The sequence below is a fragment of the Rhipicephalus microplus genome, chromosome 4 (genome assembly GCF_043290135.1).
Source record: "Rhipicephalus microplus isolate Deutch F79 chromosome 4, USDA_Rmic, whole genome shotgun sequence".
NCBI classification, from domain to species: domain Eukaryota; kingdom Metazoa; phylum Arthropoda; class Arachnida; order Ixodida; family Ixodidae; genus Rhipicephalus; species Rhipicephalus microplus.
In genome coordinates this window covers 15,650,965-15,671,601 of record NC_134703.1, presented here as the reverse complement: position 1 = coordinate 15,671,601, position 20,637 = coordinate 15,650,965, and the positions used below count along the sequence as shown (strand labels likewise).

The 20,637-nt window shown below is 45.7% G+C and overlaps 1 protein-coding gene across 1 annotated transcript; it reads right to left on the bottom strand.

Annotated features, from left to right (window-relative positions):
- Window positions 1-8,845: 8,845 nt before the first annotated feature.
- LOC142813860 (uncharacterized) lies at window positions 8,846-19,965 on the bottom strand. Its single transcript, XM_075891821.1, has 4 exons — window positions 19,840-19,965; window positions 18,652-18,822; window positions 17,549-17,662; window positions 8,846-9,372 (listed from the first exon to the last, which is right to left on the bottom strand). Exons 1-4 carry the CDS (start codon window positions 19,855-19,857, stop codon window positions 9,229-9,231), a joined length of 447 nt encoding a protein of 148 aa, XP_075747936.1. The 5' UTR covers window positions 19,858-19,965; the 3' UTR covers window positions 8,846-9,228.
- Between the last annotated feature and the right edge of the window lie 672 nt (window positions 19,966-20,637).

The window sequence follows — 20,637 nt, the reverse complement described above, 5'->3', positions numbered from 1 at the left end:
TCATAAGCATTAGAGCTTGCTTGTTGCCGCTATCACTGACAGACAGCGACGAAGGAGAATAATGGATGCGTACGTGTGTTCTGAATGAACAAAGTGCAAAGGCTCTTCAAACTAAATACAAAAGTAAGAGGGGTTGTGCTTATGGCGGTGAAACGTGAAAACGAACAATATTGCGATCAGACAAATTCTGTATCTATATCGTTCTTTTTCTCTTACTCTTTTATGACAATGACGATGGTGACCACGCTATGATAAAAGAAAAAATATACAGAGTGCCTTAATAGATTTCGTAACTACCTATTTTCGGCAATTCTTGTATAAAGCGATGCGTGTTTGCACTCAAATGTAAGAGCCTAAGGCATCCATAAAACATCGTCGTGTATATTCTCTCTCATCGCATTCCAAATTTTCCATTAGCATCGACACTCGGCAACATTTCTCTTCCAGGCGTCCCTGCTGCCTCCGGACCGTGTGAAAGGCTTCAGGTGGGTGACAATATTACTAGCTTATTTCTTTGCTTGCACGTTCTAAACAAGTGAGGCGGCTTCGCTCTTGTTTTAACAATAATTTCACAGAATAAACAATATGTAGCTCTGAAAAAAAACAGAAGTATGCAAATTGGCAAAGCTCACAGTGGATTTTGTGAATTAGAGAAAGCGCCACTACGCGTTTGTAAGGCAACAAGTGAACCCATGCAGCTGTTGACTTTGTTGATGCTTTTGATGAAGGTGAAGATTAAATACCTGTCAGCTATTTGTAAGAGGTGTACCCTTTGAACACCCAATTGAAGCGCAATTCACACGTTTTGCCAGCTGGTGTGATTCTACAATTCTGCCACGTAATGTTGCAGGCATTAGGGAGATTCATCCAACTACATGACAATTATACAGTGTTTTTTTTTTCGAGGACGTTTCGAGCAATGACGTGAATCTGTGGTAGAACACTTTTTTGCTATGCAGATGACCTGGGTTTAGTTCTAGGTGTAACCATACATTCTTATTCTTTATTTATCCTACATCCTTCTCAAGTTTCCTCTCACGGACAGCACTTTTTCTGGCTCACAACCAACGACGCTGACAGTGGAATTCCTGCGTAACGAGCTCTTAACGCTATCATATTAATATTTCTGACACAAGAGGAAGAAACGAATATGACATTATGACTCTTGCCAGAGGCGCAGTTATCCTTTCGTGTGGAGGTGATGCTCAGTCACAGAGTTTGGCGCAGGTAATCTGGTATGCAGCCTGATCAAATACAAATGTGAGCCCTTTGTAGGCGTTGATGTGTGTGATTATGTGTGCTGTAGAGAGGGCGTGATGATGTCTTTGCTAGATGCACTTTATTTTAAAAATCTCCCCGCACCGATGGAATATTGTCGTCAACGCTCGATGTCCATAAAAAGGTACAAATATGTTATCACGGATATAATCACTGACATGCAAATTCATGAGCATGGATTGAATGTAATCTTGAAGTTACCAAGGAGACAGGTGAGATGTCCACACAGAGAGAATTTAGTATTTACCACCAGTTTACCAGAGCTAATCGCGCACGCTTGGTAGAGGTCACCTCATTATATAAACTTTACAATTTATCGCTCTACAAATTTTTTGTACAAATGAGCGACTACCTGGCAAACGTTGTTCGGGGAATGTCAAGTACCTTTTAAAATCTATTATTCGTAAAGTATATATTTATTTATTTATTTATTTATTTATTTATTTATTTATTTATTTATTTATTTATTTATTTATTTATTTATTTATTTATTTACAATACTGCTAGCCCTTGCGGGCTGTAGCAGGGGTGGGAGGTGAACAGGTGAACAATACACAAACAATGTTAGGCAAAAAACAAGTCCAGCCGTCGTTGAAAATCCTGTGAGGATCTACATCCTGTAAGTACCTCGGGAGGAAGCGCATTCCAGTCAACAATAGATCGCACCAGAAACGAAAACTTAAATACATCCACCCGCGGTACATAAGCTTGGACAGAAAATGAGTGATTGGTACGAGCCGACACTCGTCCTGGGGGGCGCAGGTATACACTGGGATCCAGCTTGTAGTTCTTATGATACAGGTCATAAATAAATTTTAAGCGAGCTATTTTTCTACGTGTAGCTAACGATTGAATGTCAGCCCTAGCAAGCAAAAGTGATACAGACTGTGTTCTCATGTAATTTGAATAAATAAACCTCGCGGCCAATCTTTGTACTCGTTCAAGTTTGTTAATTTCAGTTTTAGTATGCGGATCCCAGATGATAGATGCGTACTCCAGCGTTGGTCTAACAATAGTCTTATACGCCAACAATTTAACAGAGGGCATTGCATTACGGAGTTTCCTTCTCAGAAAACCCAGCTTTCACTTCGCCAGTCCTGTAATGTTGTCATATATGCTTAATGCTATAATATATGGTGTTTCTCCAATGTTTCAACGGTATACACAATTCCTCTTAATGTTTCAGTAAGTACTTCAGCCTCGAGGATACGGTACCAACGCAAACGAACCATAATTATTTATTTAATTATAAATAAATAAATAAATAAATAAATAAATAAATATCGGCCATAATGCGCCAGCGCATGTGTGCGCCTGTTCGCATGAGCGTACGTTTGCGCTGTATAGAAACCTTTTTTAAACACGATAGTCTTTCTTGGAGACCTTCGGCGCAAAAATTTTGGGCTGACGTCTGTCTGTACATTTGTCTGTTTGTCCGCCATTGATGGTGCCCCAAACGACATCAAACAATACCCGAAACAGCGGACCCCATCCGCAGCGCCCACCAATATTGCTCAAGCTTTAGCGTTCATGCTTGTGCGACTGTCAATTAAAAAGCAATTATTGCACATATCTGAGGCACCATAACAACACGTCAATATTCTGTATGTGTGTCTTTATACTAGAAAAAGCATACAAAAGTAATTCTAAGGACCTTAGTGTTTATCACACTGTGCTGATAATGCAACGCTTGCACAAAAAGGCAAGTGTTTCCAATGCTGTGCTAAGACGACATGGTGGCGGCACCTACCCGTCGCGTTGCGTTCTACACCTTATTGCCTCCAAGACGGGCGTGCACGCCGCGCGCTTCGTTTTCCAAAATAACTTCCAGATAGCGCTCGTGTCTCACATGTAATGTGACGCGATGCGCTCGTTCGCCTCCTCTGCACACTCGAGGCACTCTGACGCAGCGCCTCCAGAGTACCATTCACAAATTTTCTTACGCAGAACATCAAATAAACGTTTTGTCCACTCTCTCCAGACGTAATACTATTGTCTTTCGACGACATTTGCAGTGTAACATGCAGATAAAGGGCCAATTTTCGTACCAGTTTTTCTCCAAGCTTGCTTTTTTTCTTCTAATGAATAAATGGCACCGTACAGCGGCTTTACGTCAGCTGTCAGTCATGAAAACAAATTACTGAGATGAAAAATGGTTTGTTATACAATAGCTTGCGCAAGCAGCCCATTTTTGCAAGTTAAGCAAAACCCAAAAGACTTTGTCCTGCAGCTGAAAAACTAACTACTGCCTGTCATTTTTTATTTATGTTCGTGTTTCTACTTAATATGCACTCCTTATTTTCTTTTTTTTTTTCTGATCCTTGCGCACATGGGAGTCGTGAATGTATTCCAGGTCAGCACTATTCGTTATCGGAAATACGATGCTCATAGATTAACCACATTATGCTCCTTACCAGATGGCTTATGTAAGCAACTTGAAACAATCGCGGAGCTATTCATGACACTGTAACACGACCAGCCTCATAATTAACTTCTACGCCGAGAGGCAAGCTCTAGGGCGTAGAAAACGTGCTAACATGAATTAGAACTATACAGGTTGGCTTGTCCACATGTAGTACTTTATCTTTAATGAGAAAAAGAAACGGAAGGAAGGTGATATGTAGGGAGGTTGAAGGATCAGTCAAGACGTATTGGTATATCACTGTTTCAGTTAATCAAAACTGCCTCGCTTGCTGCCAGAGGACGCTCGGTAAGTTAGCGAGCAAGCACGCAAAAAAATATATGGGTGGTGACACCACATTGAAGTTACCGCACTAATAGCTATTACGTCCCAGATTTTGACGGTGTCTGCCAGTGTTTACTATTAAAAACAACTTTAATGTGCTAGTGTTTATATGCGTAGTTCTTATTGATAAACAAAATAACCACCATATCCACAAAGTTAAGTATGTTGAAGGAGCTTGATTGTGCACATGTACATGAGCCTTTCTTGGCGAGACTATTTCTGTAGGAAGGCTTGTTAACGAGCCGGCGCTTCATGTTCACGTAAAAGGCAGAGTTGTCGGGCACATTACAGCGGTACATGTAATAAAAAAACATAATAGCCTACACAAGACACGTGCTTAAGCTGATAAATACTACACCCGAGAAGACGAAGTTAACTTATTACCGTGAAGCTGGAAGGGGACCGGTGGGAATCTAAATACAGTGCGCCCACACCACCGAAGCCCTGGCCTGTTAAGCAATGCGAGAGGCTACCACGAACAAATGCAAGAACAATGGCTCAATCTGACGACTTCCAAGAATATACAGCACACGTGGCATTAATGGCGAAGAAACTGCTATTTCGGGAAGCTAGTAAATTTGCCACACATGGCGAGGATGTATTTTTTTACTCCACTCGTACCGACCACCAACCTAACCTTTTCCTCTTTTTCTTATGTTTATGTTATATTTGTCCCAGCGGCTTTATACGGATATCTCCTACAGTTTCGTTTCCTCTCTTCTTTCACGAACACAGAAAGAGAAACAGAGAGACGGCATAAACTGCAGACGACCAAGAAAACATCATGGGGTCGATCAGCGTTTCATGTTTAGCTACGCGTTCGAATTTTCTCAGGGGAAAAAAGAACATTTTCGGTATTTGTATTGGTGTTCGAGCAGAAGCATGTAATTTATTTCTGCTGAAAGGGTTTTTTTTTTAATTTATGACAGGCATAGTCAAGAGTTCGGCGGAATACCGTCTGGTCAAATAGAGGTATCCTTAAACAAAAAGACGTTTCGGTATCCATACGGACACTTTCTTTACAATTGAATGATGACTGAGTAGCAGGTTTCTACGTGGCGTTGAGTGCATGAGCGCAAGTTCGGAAGTATATGTGGTTTAGTCGGTCAGATGGACTGCTGATTGTGTTGCATGTCTGAATTATTAGTGATTGAAAATTGAGCTTCATTGCCAAACTCTTCTCAGTGGCCACGATGCGCGCGTTGCCTTAGCTTATCTCGTGTCCCCTCTTCTCGGCATGCCCTGTGAGTGCACTTGTCTCCTTCGTGACGTCCTTCTTGGGCTGCGTCAGACGCCGCCAGAAATTTCCGCTTATGTATACCGATGTATACCGCACCAGTGATACGTTGCCGAGGGAGAGGATCCTTCTCAGTTAGCAAATCAACTTAAGCCTATTGCTTGCTGGCCCATGCGTGATCTGCAGACCACGTTTTTTGAGGACGAGAACAATGACTTGCTGCGGCGGCTGCATTTCCGATGGAGGCGGAAATGTTGTAGGCCCGTGTGCTCAGATTTGGGTGCACGTTAAAGAACCCCAGGTGGTCAAAATTTCCGGAGCCCTCCACTACGGCGTCTCTCATAATCAAATGGTGGTTTTGGGACGTTAAACCCCACAAATCAATCAATCGAGAACAATGACTTCACTCACACTTCGAATGCACGGAACCACCGTCCGCTTAGAGTGTTGGCTCTATAATGTGCATGGCTTGACTGCTGAACGCTGCAGTTATGCATGGTGAAGTTGGTGGTTGTTTTTTTTTTCATAAAATATTTTAGCTGCTCATTCTTGATTAGCTCACTTTCAATGATCTGGAGCTCCTCCTGCAGGCTGCTTGCATAGGCACAGGGGCGAAAGGCTCTTTGAACCTAAGAACGAACCACTGAAAGCTTGTGAGCTACCGGATTAACTGACTTAAGTGAAAGTATCTACAAGGGTGGTTTCGCTTTCGGTACGCGCCATTGACGGGGCATGTGATTGATTGTTTAACTGATTGATTGATTGATTGATTGATTGATTGATTGATTGATTGATTGATTGATTGATTGATTGATTGTGTGGGGTCAAACGTCCCAAAACCACCATATAATTATGAGAAATCCGTAGAGAAGGGTTCCAGAAATTTCGGCCACGTGGCGTTCTTTATCGTACCCCCAAATCTGAACACATGGGCCTACAACATTTTCACCTCCATCGAAAATGCAGCCGCCGCAGCCGAGATTTGATGCCGTGACCTGCGGGTCAGCATTCGAGTACCTTAGCTACTAGACCACCACGGCTGGGCATGGGACTTGTGGGGGCCCGCTTTACAAGTGCATCCAAAAAAGGGAGGCAACCGTCTTTTTCTTCCGCCACAGGGAACCTAGTGGCGATCCCGATGACATTATGCAACCTAGGAAAGGTTGAACATTCTTTTTTGCAGCGCAGAAGCTGTCATGGATGCATCCCAGAAATACATCGGCTCATAGCAGAAATTATGCCGATGTCTTGTGTCAATTGCTTCTGTTGTTATATTTGCAGTCATTACTGAAAATGATGTTCCAATAGTGGTACGTAATAATTATCTGTGGAATTCACCATTGTACAAGAATTTATTGGAAGTGTATTGTGAGAGAACCTGTTTTTGGGCTAGTGGAAAGTTCATTTGGTTGAAGTAAGTGCTGTCCGTGTTTGGTGCTCGTATGTGGGAATGTTTGCGTGTGTGAACGGGCTGTGTCTTTTTAGTGTGATTATTTCTGAAAATGCATGGAAGTTTCTGTACAAAAAGGTCAATGGAAACGCTTACAAAAAGGGAATCGAAAATAAGAAAAACAAGTACCTCATCTGTGTCCACATCTAAACTATTCGTCTTGCTTTGAAGTCATTTGTGTTTCGAAGGCGAGTTTCAGTCTTGCCGGCCAAGAGAGACAAGATGCCATGCAGGTACCTTCATAGAGACTGTCCAATAGTAGAAAAATACTAAATGGAATAATAGTAGACACCGTTACAATGGTTAGATACCTCGGCGTCCTTATCAATTTGAATCAAACTTGGACTGACCACGTAAAATATATCACTTGTAGAACGCTGAAGAAACTTTGCTTTCTCAAACGACGCTTACATCTGGCCGACAGGGACACCAGGCTTCACGCATAAAATTTTCTTGTGCACTTTCAAGAGAATATGCATCAATCATTCAGCAGCCAGCCTAACTAACCTACTGGAAGCCATTCAGATATTGATTAATATATGGGTGTCACGGACGGCCATTTTTGGCGACACCGCGTCACGGCAATTAACGGGCGCCGTACTCCCCGACTGACCGTGAGAAACGGCGGCGCCTGAAAGGGAGCCGAGAAGTGCAAAATGGGGTGCTCTTCTTAGAACGTCGCCGCCGACGGTTAATCCTTTTGTAACTGTGGCGGCGTCTGCAAGGTCGTAGAAGGCCGCGGTATACCCCGAAAAAGGATTAGACTACGAGACACGCCGGCTGAGAGCTAAATGGTTGACCGTTCCCACGGCGAAAAGCGTGGGAAACGCTCTGGTGGCCAAGCCGTATGACAACAACCCGACAGGTTGTCACTCTCGCTAGTTGAGGACCCTCTCCCAATTAAAAAGGGGTGGGGTCAAAATATTTTGGGGCGGAGTTTCCCATCAATTAAACGCGCATGATTGGACCCAGGTAGAGGTCTCTTGTCCCCAAGGAAGAGAGCGAGGAGACACGAGGGGGATTTAAGCGCAGGATTTTGCCCTGCTAGGCAGACTAGTCGCTGACCAAGATGGTGTAGAAACAGATCAACAAGCATCTCTTCTAGAAGTTTTTAGTGTGGCTCTGTATCGGCTGGCCACCTAAACTTAGCCGTTCGTCTAGTTGTGACGCGATATTAACGTCTGCAACGTAGACATCGGGAATTCGCCTCGAGTTAGCTCAACCTGCTCGAAGTCACCTGCAAGCACTAGCCTCCCGGAGCCACCAGCGTTGCAACACCGCCGACATCGCAGTCGTGCCAGAACTCTCTTCGACTTCTCGCATCCGATCGTCGGGGACACAACGCTGCCGGTCATCACACGTATGCCTTCACCTGTTTATATCTTCGAACTTTCTCATCCGTAGTTCTATTGTTGTTAGTTTGTGTAGCTTGTAATAGTTCTCTCTCGTAAGCTGATTTATTGTTTCTGTTATATATTTCTTTAATTGTATCAAGTGTCGATATATTTTGTTAGTTGTATTGAAGTGTTGTATTAGATCCCGTGTTGCTGCAATATCACTAGAGTAAAGTTTGTTTTGTTTTCCCACGTCTCTGATCTCTTCACTGTCTCTGCTTGCGTACGGAACGAACCAACCTGCTGTCATTCCCGTCGCCGACTTCGCGCTGGCGACGCTAGAGTGGCAGCTTGTAACAATGGGGTTTAACGTCCCAAAACCACCATATGATTATGAGAGACGCCGTAGTAGAGTGCTCCGGAAATTTCGACCACCTGGGGTTCTTTAACGTGCACCCAAATCTGAGCACACGGCCCTACAGCATTTTCGCCTCCATCGAAAATGCAGCCACCGCCGCCGGGATTCAATCCCGCAACCTGCGGGTCAGCAGCCGAGTACCTTAGCCACTAGACCACCGCGGTGGGGCAACTTTTAAATACAAATATGCCCACTTGCTGCAGTACCTGAAAAGTTAATTATCAAATCTAACTTAATTGGGTCACTGACAGCCGTATTTATTGTCTCACTGAAGATGCACGTAACAGTACTAAAATAGGTAGACAGTAGGGGGACCATCACCATATCTCAACTGGTAGAGCATCGGACGCGTTATCCGAAAGTCGCACGTTCGGTCCCTGCTGGTGGCAAGTATTCTTTTTTGTTTTCGTCCACTTTGTTTCTTCACGTTTACATTACAATCACTACAAGCCCCATCGCCTATACATTCCTTGGCTTTATTGTCTAGTTCTGAATAATGTACTAGCATGTCTTAAGATTTGCGTGTGTTTAATAGCGAGAGCCGTTTAGTAAAATATTCTCACTTGAGCCAGAGTCCAAAAGGCCCTTTGTAACTGTAGCTATTTTGGCTGACACATAAACGCGAGTAAACATTGAAGGAATCCGCACGTAAAAAATAAATCACACTTGGAAATCATACCAGCATGCGCTCTCCTTTCTCCGATATGTAGACTTCCCATTTTGAACGTATTTACACCATCGTCCCTTTCGGAGGTTGACAATGTACTAAAAAAGTGTCTGAAGATATTCTTTCAGTTTGGAGATTCTGTGAAAAGTTCCTTTGCCACAAACATTCTTATAGTCTTCGAACTCCGTGTCGAATACTGCCCAGCTTCGCATTACCTTGTAGTCGAGGTTCACTTGCTTCACCTGCAGAAACGCAGAGAGGTGTAGAGTCCAGCCAACGCAAAGGTGCTTCATAGCGCTTAACTTATTTGCAATAAGTTATTCTAACACACTATAAACATGTTAACGATCACTTACTTTGATTGAGTGTTTCTAGTTTAAGGTGGGACAGTGTGAACGTTACGAAAAACCAACGTTTATCGATTACGACGTCAGTGTTCTTACGATGACAACCATCAAAAAGATGCAGGAAGAACATAAAAACAGTATCTGTCGGACATTAAACTCGTTCCTGCAAAATGATTACACGAACATACCGAGTACAAAATAAATCAGGATGCAATGGCCTTGCTTAAGCATCCCGACGCTAATCATGCTCGGCTGAAGTTAGACTCCTTGCGTTGGCTAATGATAATGATATGTGGGGTTTAACGTCCCAAAACCACTATATGATTATGAGAGACGCCGTAGTGGAGGGCTCCGGAAATTTAGACCACCTGGGGTTCTTTAACGTGCACCCAAATCTGAGCACACGGGCCTACAACATTTCCGCCTCCATCGGAAATGCAGCCGCCGCAGCCGGGATTCGAACCCGCGCCCTGCGGGTCAGCAGCCGAGTACCTTAGCCACTAGACCACCGCGGCGGGGCTTGCGTTGGCTAACCTAACCTAACAGAGATGGGGATGAGGCAAATTCTTGTATAATGAAACACCGAGTTCAGTTTCAAAATTGCTCAGTTAGTATAGTGTGGGCTATACCGCTAAGTTGTGAGAAGCATTATATGGGCACAGCTGACCGATGTATCATTGAGAGATTCGGGGAGCATGCTAAGCGACGTCACGAAAGGCTATATAGGGAGGCCTTCCCGCTCTACATTGCGAGGGCTGCACGGGTAAACCAATCTTTCAAGAAACTGGCGTAGTAAGCAAGCGTGGGGACAAACATGTGTGGAAATAACAGAAGCATGAAGATTCAGAGGTTGTGTGATGAGTGTATCAATTCGTCGTTAATCATGTCATTGAATGAATAGGTGGAATGCATTCGCTTTTAATTTCCAAGATGCCGGGAAGCGTCTACTATTGACACGGGCATCTAAGTGGCTTGTTCCCTGTATGTATGTGAGGAAGAAATGATCTAACAAATTGTTGCAAGGTAGTGCTGTGTGTGTTTCCTCCATGTGTCCCAATAATTAGTTACCTGCGCTGTGTATTTCATAAAGCATCGAAGATACAAATGTAGTACATGTCAGGAGTACTGTCCGAGAATGTTCCAACGTCTAGTTGTAGCGATAATCAATTATAATAGTGACGTCTTTGACACGTTTTTAGTCATAAGTCTTCTATATACTGCAAAAACACACGAGAACTTTCATTATTTCTGTCGCAGCATAATATTTGTCGATCAGCAGTTAATGTCAGCGTAAGCCACTGACGTATACTGATGCACCAAGAACGTTTTTGTCAAGTCGCTGCAGAATCCGAAACGATTTTTCATGGCCATTTACTTCGAAACATTTTCGCACGGTGTAGCAATTTGGAATAGTTTGTACAGCTTCATGTTCAAACCGCGGCCCCTCGATGTTCAAACTCAGTGGCGGCGCTAACATTATTTTACTTGTGGGGGACACCCGTGATGAGTTAGTTTCTTGAGGGGTCCTGCATATGTTTGCACTATAGAGGGTCGAATGGGGTGGGCCAAAGGTGGGAGTAGTATATATATATATATATATATATATATATATATATATATATATATATATATATATATATATATATATATATATATATATATATATATATATATATATATATATATATATATATATATATATATATATATATATATTGTCACGGGGTCGTGACGTGGCCGAAGACAGGAGACCGTGTTGGGATTTAACTGTTTATTTGGGCGAACCTGTGCCCGGTATACGGAAAGTCCGATTACAGCAGCAGTCTCGCACAGATAGCAGTCTCGGACAGATAGCGGCGAACGGAGCGTCGGCCTTCGTTCAACAACTGACAAGCGGTGAAGCGCGTCGGCATTTATACTCTTGCCGTCGAATGTTCTAGCCTTATCGCTGGCGGTGGCGTAGGTTCCAGAACAATCTGTACCGTTCGCACAGTGGGCGTGATCTTATCGAAATGATCTACTACAGTCCGAAACCTTCTCGAAAACTGCAGGGGCGGTTTGCGCTGAGAATCGTGTGGTGTTTTGGGACGATAATGAAAACTTGGGAAATGGAACGTGGCATTGCCCCCCTCTGAAAAAAGGCATCGTCCCGATGCTTTAACTAAAGATGAAGGTACAATAATAATGCAAGAAAGTACAATGAATAAATTACGATGAAACAATAATACAAAAAAGCACGGTTTCAGTTTGTTAACGCGCATGAAACGGCTTGAGGCGCGCGACATGCACGACTTCAGGTCGCGATCGACGTCGTTGAGAGTTCGTGATGCCGTCGGGGACAACCTCGTAATCAAGTGGGCCGAGACGTCGAACCACCCTGTACGGTCCGAAGTAGCGTCGCAGAAGCTTTTCACTTAGTCCACGTCGGCGTATCGGCGTCCACACCCAAACACGTTCACCGGGCTGGTATTCCACGAAGCGTCGTCGAAGGTTGTAACGGTGGCTGTCTGTCGTCTGTTGATTCTTGATACGAAGACGCGCAAGTTGTCGGGCTTCTTTGGCACGTTCAAGGTACTCGCTCACATCGAGGCTTTCTTCGTCAGTGACGTTGGGTAACATGGCATCGAGCGTCGTTGCCGGGCTCCTTCCGTAGACCAATTTGTATGGAGATATCTGCGTCGTCTCCTGCACCGCCGTGTTGTATGCGAAGGTCACATACGGAAGAATGGCGTCCCACGTCTTGTGTTCGACATCGACGTACATTGACAGCATGTCGGCGATCGTCTTGTTAAGCCGCTCGGTGAGGCCGTTGGTCTGTGGGTGGTACGCTGTCGTCCGGCGGTGGTTTGTTTGGCTGTATGCCAAGATCGCTTGAGTTAAGTCGGTAGTGAATGCCGTTCCTCTGTCGGTGATAAGGACCTCCGGGGCGCCGTGACCTAGGACGATATTTTCGACGAAGAACTTAGCTACCTCGGATGCACTGCCTTTTGGCAGGGCTTTTGTCTCGGCGTAGCGGGTGAGGTAGTCGGTAGCTACCACGATCCCCTTGTTTCCGAAAGCCGACGTCGGGAACGGCCCTAGTAGGTCCATACCAATCTGCTGGAAAGGTCGGCAAGGTGGATGAATTGGCTGCAGAAGTCCCGCTGGCCTTGTCGGCGGTGTCTTGCGTCGCTGACAGTCCCGGCATGTCCTCACATAACGAGTGACGTCGGTGGTAAGACGTGGCCAGTAGTACCTTTCTTGTATCCTCGCGAGCGTGCGAGAAACACCGAGGTGCCCTGCCGTCGAATCGTCGTGCAGGGCCTGCAGGAGTTCTGGTCGCAGAGCTGAAGGCACCACAAGGAGGTACTGGGCTCGAAGCGGTGAAAAGTTTTTCTTTTGTAGAAGACCGTTTCGTAGGAAGAACGACGCAAGTGCGCGCTTGAATACCTTGGGGACTTCGGCGGTCCTGCCTTCGAGGTATTCTATTAGGGCCTTAAGTTCCGGGTTGGCCCGCTGTCGTTCAGCGAAGTCGTCTGTAGTTATCGTTCCCAAGAAGTAGTCGTCATCCGGGTCGTCTGGTAGCGGTTGGTCGACAGGCGCACGAGAGAGACAGTCGGCGTCGGAGTGTTTTTGCCGGACTTGTAAATGACAGTAATGTCATATTCTTGAAGTCTCAGGCTCCATCGTGCGAGGCGACCTGAAGGGTCCTTCAAGGTGGCTAGCCAACACAAGGCGTGGTGGTCGCTCACAACTTTGAAGGGCCTGCCGTAGAGGTAGGGGCGAAATTTCGACGTAGCCCAGATGATGGCGAGGCACTCCTTTTCTGTTGTGGAATAATTTGCTTCTGCTTTGGATAGCGATCGGCTGGCGTAACTAATAACCCTTTCAAGTCCGTCAGCCCTCTGCACAAGAACGGCGCCAAGACCTACGCTGCTTGCGTCAGTATGTATTTCTGTCTCGGCGAATTCGTCGAAATGGGCAAGTAACGGAGGCGTCTGGAGGCGATGTTTAAGCTCCTGGAAAGCGTGTTCCTGCGGCGTTTCCCACTTAAACTCCACGTCGGCCTTGGTAAGGTTAGTGAGAGGATCGGCGATGCGGGCGAAGTTTCTCACGAACCGCCTATAATAGGCGCACAGGCCCAGAAATCGGCGCACGGCCTTCTTGTCAGTGGGTGGCGGGAAGTCGGCGATGGCGGCTGTTTTCCGTGGATCGGGACGAACTCCAGACTTGCTGATAACGTGCCCCAGAAACAAGAGCTCCTCATACGCAAATCTGCACTTTTCTGGCTTCAGTGTGAGTCCGGACGTCTTGATGGCTTGAAGTACAGCTTCAAGGCGCCGAAGATGCTCGTCGAAACTCGAGGAAAACACGACGACGTCGTCCGAGTACACAAGGCAAGTCTGCCACTTCAATCCTGCCAGTACTGTATCCATAACGCGTTGAAAAGTTGCAGGCGCTGAGCAAAGGCCGAAGGGCATCACCTTAAACTCGAAGAGGCCGTCCGGTGTTATAAACGCGGTCTTCTCTCGGTCTCTTTGGTCGACTTCGATTTGCCAATAGCCAGTCTTGAGGTCCATTGACGAAAAGTACTTGGCGTTATGGAGCCGATCAAGTGCGTCGTCTATTCGTGGGAGAGGATACACGTCCTTTCTTGTGATTTTGTTCAGGCGGCGATAATCGACGCAGAAACGTAGGGTCCCGTCCTTTTTCTTCACTAACACCACGGGGGATGCCCATGGGCTCTTGGACGGCTGGATAATGTCATCCCGAAGCATTTCATCAACTTGTCTCTTCATGGCCTCACGTTGTCGCGTCGAAACCCTGTACGGACTCTGACGGAGTGGTCTGGCATTTTCTTCGGTTATGATGCGATGTTTCGTGATTGGGGTCTGCCGAATTTTCGATGACGACGAAAAGCAATCTTCGTATTGCAGGAGCAGGGCCTTGAGCTGTTCTTGCTTATCGTTCGGAAGTCTGGGATTGACGTCGAAAGCTATGGGAGGGGCTTGGTTCCTCTGAGCAAGTTCCGCAGAATCGGCGAGGGCGAAAGCACTGGTGGCTTCGACAATTTCTTCGATGTATGCGACCATTGTTCCTTTGTTCACATGTTTGTACTCATTGCTGAAATTCGTGAGCATAACCGTTGTTTTGCCTCCCCGCAGCTATGCCATTCCTCTTGCGACGCAAATATTTCGGGTAACCAACAGATGCTGACTGCCTTCAACGACGCCTTCCAAGTCAGGTGATTTAGGAGCGCCGACTGAAATAATGATGCTTGAGCGAGGCGGAATAGTGACTTGTTCTTCCAGCACATTCAAGGCATGGTGTCCTGACGGCGTGCGCGGCGGTAGTGCTTCTTCTGTGGATAACGTTATCGACTTTGTTTTTAGGTTGATGACAGCACCATGGAGGCATAAGGAGTCCATGCCAAGGATGACATCTCTCGAGCAACGCTGTAGGACTACGAAGTCTGTAGGATAAATACGGCCGTTAATGGTGACTCTCTCTGTGCAGATTCCTGCAGGCGTTACGAGATGACCTCCAGCTGTGCGGATCTCAGGGCCTTTCCAAGCTGTCCTAACTTTCTTTAACTTCGCGGCGAACGACCCACTGATGACAGAATAGTCAGCTCCAGTATCGACGAGAGCGGTCACACTGTGGCCGTCGATAAGAACGTCGAGGTCGCTAGTTCACCGTCTCGCATTACAGTTAGGGCGTGGCGTCGGGTCACGGCTGCGTCGGCTTGTTCCGCTGCTTCCATGTTGCGTCGTCAGGCCACCTTCGGTAAGTGAGCTTTCGCAGTCAGGGCTTTGCCTGGTTGGCGTTGTGTTCGGAAAGCTCCGTCGCGGCGTCGTCGTCGTCGGAGGATCTTCGGTAGTTCGTCGCACAGCAACCGCACCTCCACCGGTTGCTGCCCTTAGTTTCCCGGATACGGGCTAGAAGACCGGCCCCGCGTTGTGCCGGAGTACTGCCGGGGGTGCGGTGACATGCGGCGGCTGGGCGACGGCAAACGGGAAGGACTTCGTGGTGTCCATTGAGTTGCTGTCAGGTAGTCGGCGATGTCACGTGGCCGTTCGCCTGGCTGCGGACGTGGTGCATCGACGGCGAAGCCACGCAGTCCCATCTGTCGGTACTGGCAACGGCGGTAAGTGTGCCCGGCCTCGCCGCAGTGGTACCACAGTGGGCGGTGATCAGGAGTGCGCCAAACGTCGGTTTTCCTCGGTGCACTGCGCTGGCCCGCTGGCGAACGGTAGGTCGTCGGTGGGGGTGGTGGCGGCGGTGGTGCCTGGCGACGGAAGTGCGACGGGGCGGCGTTTCGGCGTGGACGGGGAGGAGCGTTGTGGCGCACTGTAGCGGCGTAGCTCATAGTTTCTGGCTCGGGCAGCGGTGTTTGGGGAATTCGAAGCGATTGCCGAACTTCTTCTCGCACAATGTCGGCGATCGAATCCACTTGAGGTTGCGCCGAAGGCAACAGTTTGCGCAGCTCTTCCCGCACGATCGCTCGGATCGTTTCACGCAGGTTGTCGGAGTCACTGGCTTGAGCAGCAGCGCATTCTGGAGTCAGGCGACGATTGTACTGTCTGGTGCGCATGTCCAGGGTTTTTTCGATGGTGGTCGCCTCGGATACAAATTCTTGGACAGTGTTCGGTGGATTCCTCACTAGTCCCGCGAACAGCTCCTGTTTGACCCCTCGCATGAGGAAACGAACTTTCTTCTCCTCAGGCATGTCTGGGTCAGCGTGACGAAATAGGCGGGTCATCTCCTCTGTAAAAATTCCAACCTTTTCATTTGGTAGCTGAACCCGGGTCTCTAGTAGAGCAGCGGCCCTCTCTTTGCGAGCGACGCTCGCGAACGTTTGCAGAAATGCGCCGCAGAAGACATCCCACGTTCGGAGAGTGGACTCCCGATTCTCTAGCCAGGTCCTTGCGGTGTCTTCCAGGTAGAAGTACACACGACGGAGCTTTTCTTCGTTGTCCCAGTGGTTGAGGGCGGCCACACGGTCGTATGTTTCTAGCCAGGTTTCCGGGTCTTCAAACGATGACCCATGAAACGTTGGTGGTTCCCTGGGTTGATGAATGACGATCGCGGGCTGGGACGCTCCGGTTGTCATAGTCGCTGCAGTAGAGGTCATGGCCTTGGCTTTCCGCGGCTTGTCTTGTAGAAGCCCGTACTCCGGTGGGAGACCTTACTGTCGGCGGCTTGTTCGCTGCTCTTGGTTGGCGTCGGTGTCTTCTCCGCGACGTGGGCTGGGTTCACGGCTTGACGGGGGCGTCCGGTACATGAACGAAGCAGCACCTCCACCAGATGTCACGGGGTCGTGACGTGGCCGAAGACAGGAGACTTCGTGTTGGGATTTAACTGTTTATTTGGGCGAACCTGTGCCCAGTAAACGGAAAGTCCGATTACAGCAGCAGTCTCGCACAGATAGCAGTCTCGGACTGATAGCGGCGAACGGAGCATCGGCCTTCGTTCAACAACTGACAAGCGGCGAAGCGCGTCGGCATTTATACTCTTGCCGTCGAATGTTCTAGCCTTATCGCTGGCGGTGGCGTAGGTTCCAGAACAATCTGTACCGTTCGCACAGTGGGCGTGATCTTATCGAAATGATCTACTACAGTCCGAAACCTTCTCGAAAACGGCAGGGGCGGTTTGCGCTGAGAATCGTGTGGTGTTTTGGGACGATAATGAAAACTTGGGAAATGGAACGTGGCAATATATATATATATATATATATATATATATATATATATATATATATATATATATATATATATATATATATATATATATATATATATATATATATATATATATATATATGTGTGTGTGTGTGTGTGTGTGTGTGTGTGTGTGTGTGTGTGTGTGTGTGTGTGTGTGTGTGTGTGTGTGTGTGTGTGTGTGTGTGTGTGTGTGTGTGTGTGTGTGTGTGTGTGTGTGTGTGTGTGTGTGCTGCCTTCATTTACGATAATATACATGGTCAACAACTGAGTAAATAGAATAAAATAACAGTGTGTCTTACATTACTCGAGACACGCAGCGGATGGAGCGTTAAGAATCGACCACCACCCACCTGTTGCAGCATACTCACCTTTTGGGTGATTGTGGAGATGTCTTCAAAACAGAAGACTTCCGTGCCCTTTATTCCCTCGTATCGTAGAATTCCGTCTCCGACAACATCAAAAGTAGCGTTGTTCTTGCATGTCTGCCGGTTTTAAAAACATGGCCTCGATAAAACTTTCAGCTTTAAGGAAAAATGATCTCTGCGGTGTGGTAAACAGTGTCTTTTGCGTTTTCATAACGAAAAAACTTGTTTTCATTAGTGAGCGCCAACCTTGGAAAACTGCCATATTGCATAATACGAGAGTCGCTTAGAAACCTTTAGATGGCGAAGCAAGTTTACAACGGAAGCTGTTGATTAAAAATTCATGCAACAGGAGCAAAAATCAGGGTGTGGACTGCAGCTAATCATGGCATTAAACACTACAGGAACCATAACCAGCATATGTCAATTAATGTGGCTGGCTCTACATGAAAGCTCTTTAGTAGACATGCTCAGTTATATGCAGCCTTTCTAGAGTAACTAATGTAGCAACGTCTTTACAGATCACTTATGTAGACCTTATACAGTATACTCATACATCCCTTATAAAGTAACTTCTCCAAGCCCCAGGCTGTGTACCTTTTTAAAACTATCCATGCACATTTGCATGCAGCCTTTCTGCAATAATTTACGCAGTAACACCCTAACATAAGAATTTTAACGTCGCACACAGTATTTATAAAGTACTTAGGCAGCCCTTATAAAGTATTTACACGACCCATTAGTATAAATACAGTCCTTTTCACAGTAACTTATGCAGTAATGCCACATTAAAATGCATATACTAAACTTCTACAGCCTTTGTACTATCGCCTACAAGCCCCAAGCTGTGTTTCAAGCAGCACCAAGCTTTGAAAAGCATCCATGCTTATTTACGTTACTTATGCAGTACAGCCCTCATACAGCATTTATACAGTACATATAGCTTTTCTATGCAGCCCTTATGCAGTATTTAGACAACTTTTCAGTCAATTTTCTCAGTTAAATACAGTTCTTCTATGGTAATGCATGCAGTATTGCCCTTATAAATCATTTATACAGCACTTTTACAGCCCTTGTACAGCAAATTTCACTGACATTAAGCTGTGTACCTTTTGAAAACCATCCATGGTCCACGACATCGCTTCCCAGTTGGTTGAGGGTCGTGCGGGTAGGCTAAAGCTATGGTTCAGATGGAAGTGTCCAACGATCATAGTGAACGACAGCAGCACTCTCACGTCGCCCGTAATATTGGCAGCCTTGAGACTAGAGATCGCATTGGTCTAAGAAAGCATCAGACACACTTGCGTTAGTGCATAAATGCTCATTATGAATATTATTTCTTGTATTTACTGCAGTAATGACGGTAATTATTTCTCAAACATAAATTATAACCGTTAGTCGTGAGGGACAGTACTGAAGGGAGTCACAAAAGCTTCTTTTGAAGCCGCTAAATTCTCAAAGTTGTTCTTAAACCGAACCACTTTGTGAAATGTACATCTACACACTCAGAGGTAATACGATATCCCAATGCCCGAAGATTATAGTGCCGACGCATGGTGTCGTTTATAAGGATGTGCCCCAATAACAAATACCCATTTGTAACATTATTTCATATATGAGTCGCGTTCATTTTGTCCTTCGTCCAGACGTTTCCGAGCTATGGCAACCCATCATGAACATCGTCTCTAATCAGCTCGTGGAAATGTGAACGCAGCAGTAAAGGGGAAAAAAACGAAATACTGGCGCCCAAGCTCTGTTGCAACAATATCAACCCCGCTCCCATCGCCTGTGCTTTCAATCAAAATATGGGCTACATATCAATGCACATGTTTTCTTAAATATATGATCAAACGAGAACATTGCAAGAACGAATTTCGAAAAATTTTGTAATGACAAATTCTTGCGCGTTTCGCATCTAAAAAACACATTGGAATCACCTTTACTATACCTATCTTATTCCAAATATATGGTAAACATCATCACATGGTGCCACGAAGCTTTGTATTTGTATACGATTGAACAAATAAAATGCAAAAGTGACTTCAACCTCGTAAAGCATCTCTGAATGAAGCTACTTTTGCCTAAATCTGCCGCTACCAAGCATCTTCACCACAATGCAGTGTTGTCAACAAGCTTCCAGCGAGAACTGCATCACAAGATGCTGTCAGAACTGAGGATCTCGGCTGCAATTACATATTGATGCAGCGTACTGCTGGGCATACTTTACATATACTCTACGTTTTCACTCATCCGCAAAAGCTGAACGTCGACACCTTTCGTGATAACAGCGTACTCACCAACGTTGGCACGTTCATGGACTTGCCACGTGTACCTTCTAACTTGCCCAACAAAGTGCCAATCACGGGAACGCTTCCCACCCGACGATCAATGTGTGTTTGGACAACTAAAATGCTGATGGGAAGATGTCTGCAAAGCAAACAATAACATTCATTATTTCACTTGGAGAAGCAAGGTTCAACTTATCGTACTACACATAAGCAGTTAAGATTTCAACAACACACAAAAGAGGAGTGAGTCATTAGAACTGTATTAAAGAGAGAGACCAAAAAAACTCTTTATTGAAAGGTAGAAAATTCAGCCGGCGTGTAGATCTTGCACAGCCACAAGCACGAACGTGCGCAGAAAAAGAGGAACTGCAAATTTGTGCGTCATTTGACGACTATCATAAAAACAAGAAGTGGTACAAACTGTGTTTACTCAGTCAAAACAGCATAAATAGCTTTTTTTTTATTGAAACGTCATAATATTGTCCTCTGTGAAGACTGCGTTCTATTGAAATTGCGGAAATTAGATTTGCCCAACAGAGTTACTGTATAATCATTTCTTTAAACAGCTAAAGTTGTTGCTTGAGCGTGTTGGTATATATGACATATTGGAAGGAAACAGCACGAAAAACGAGAAGCCAGACAAAGAAGGACACGAACAGAAGTTATTTGCCCGCACTTTGAGAACGGCTTTAAGATGTTCATTTTATATCTATCTTTGACTATCACTGTTGTTTCTTCTTCTTTCAATTACTGCATAGGTATATATGCGTAGTTTGAAGAATAAAATTTATGTTGTAAGTCAGCACT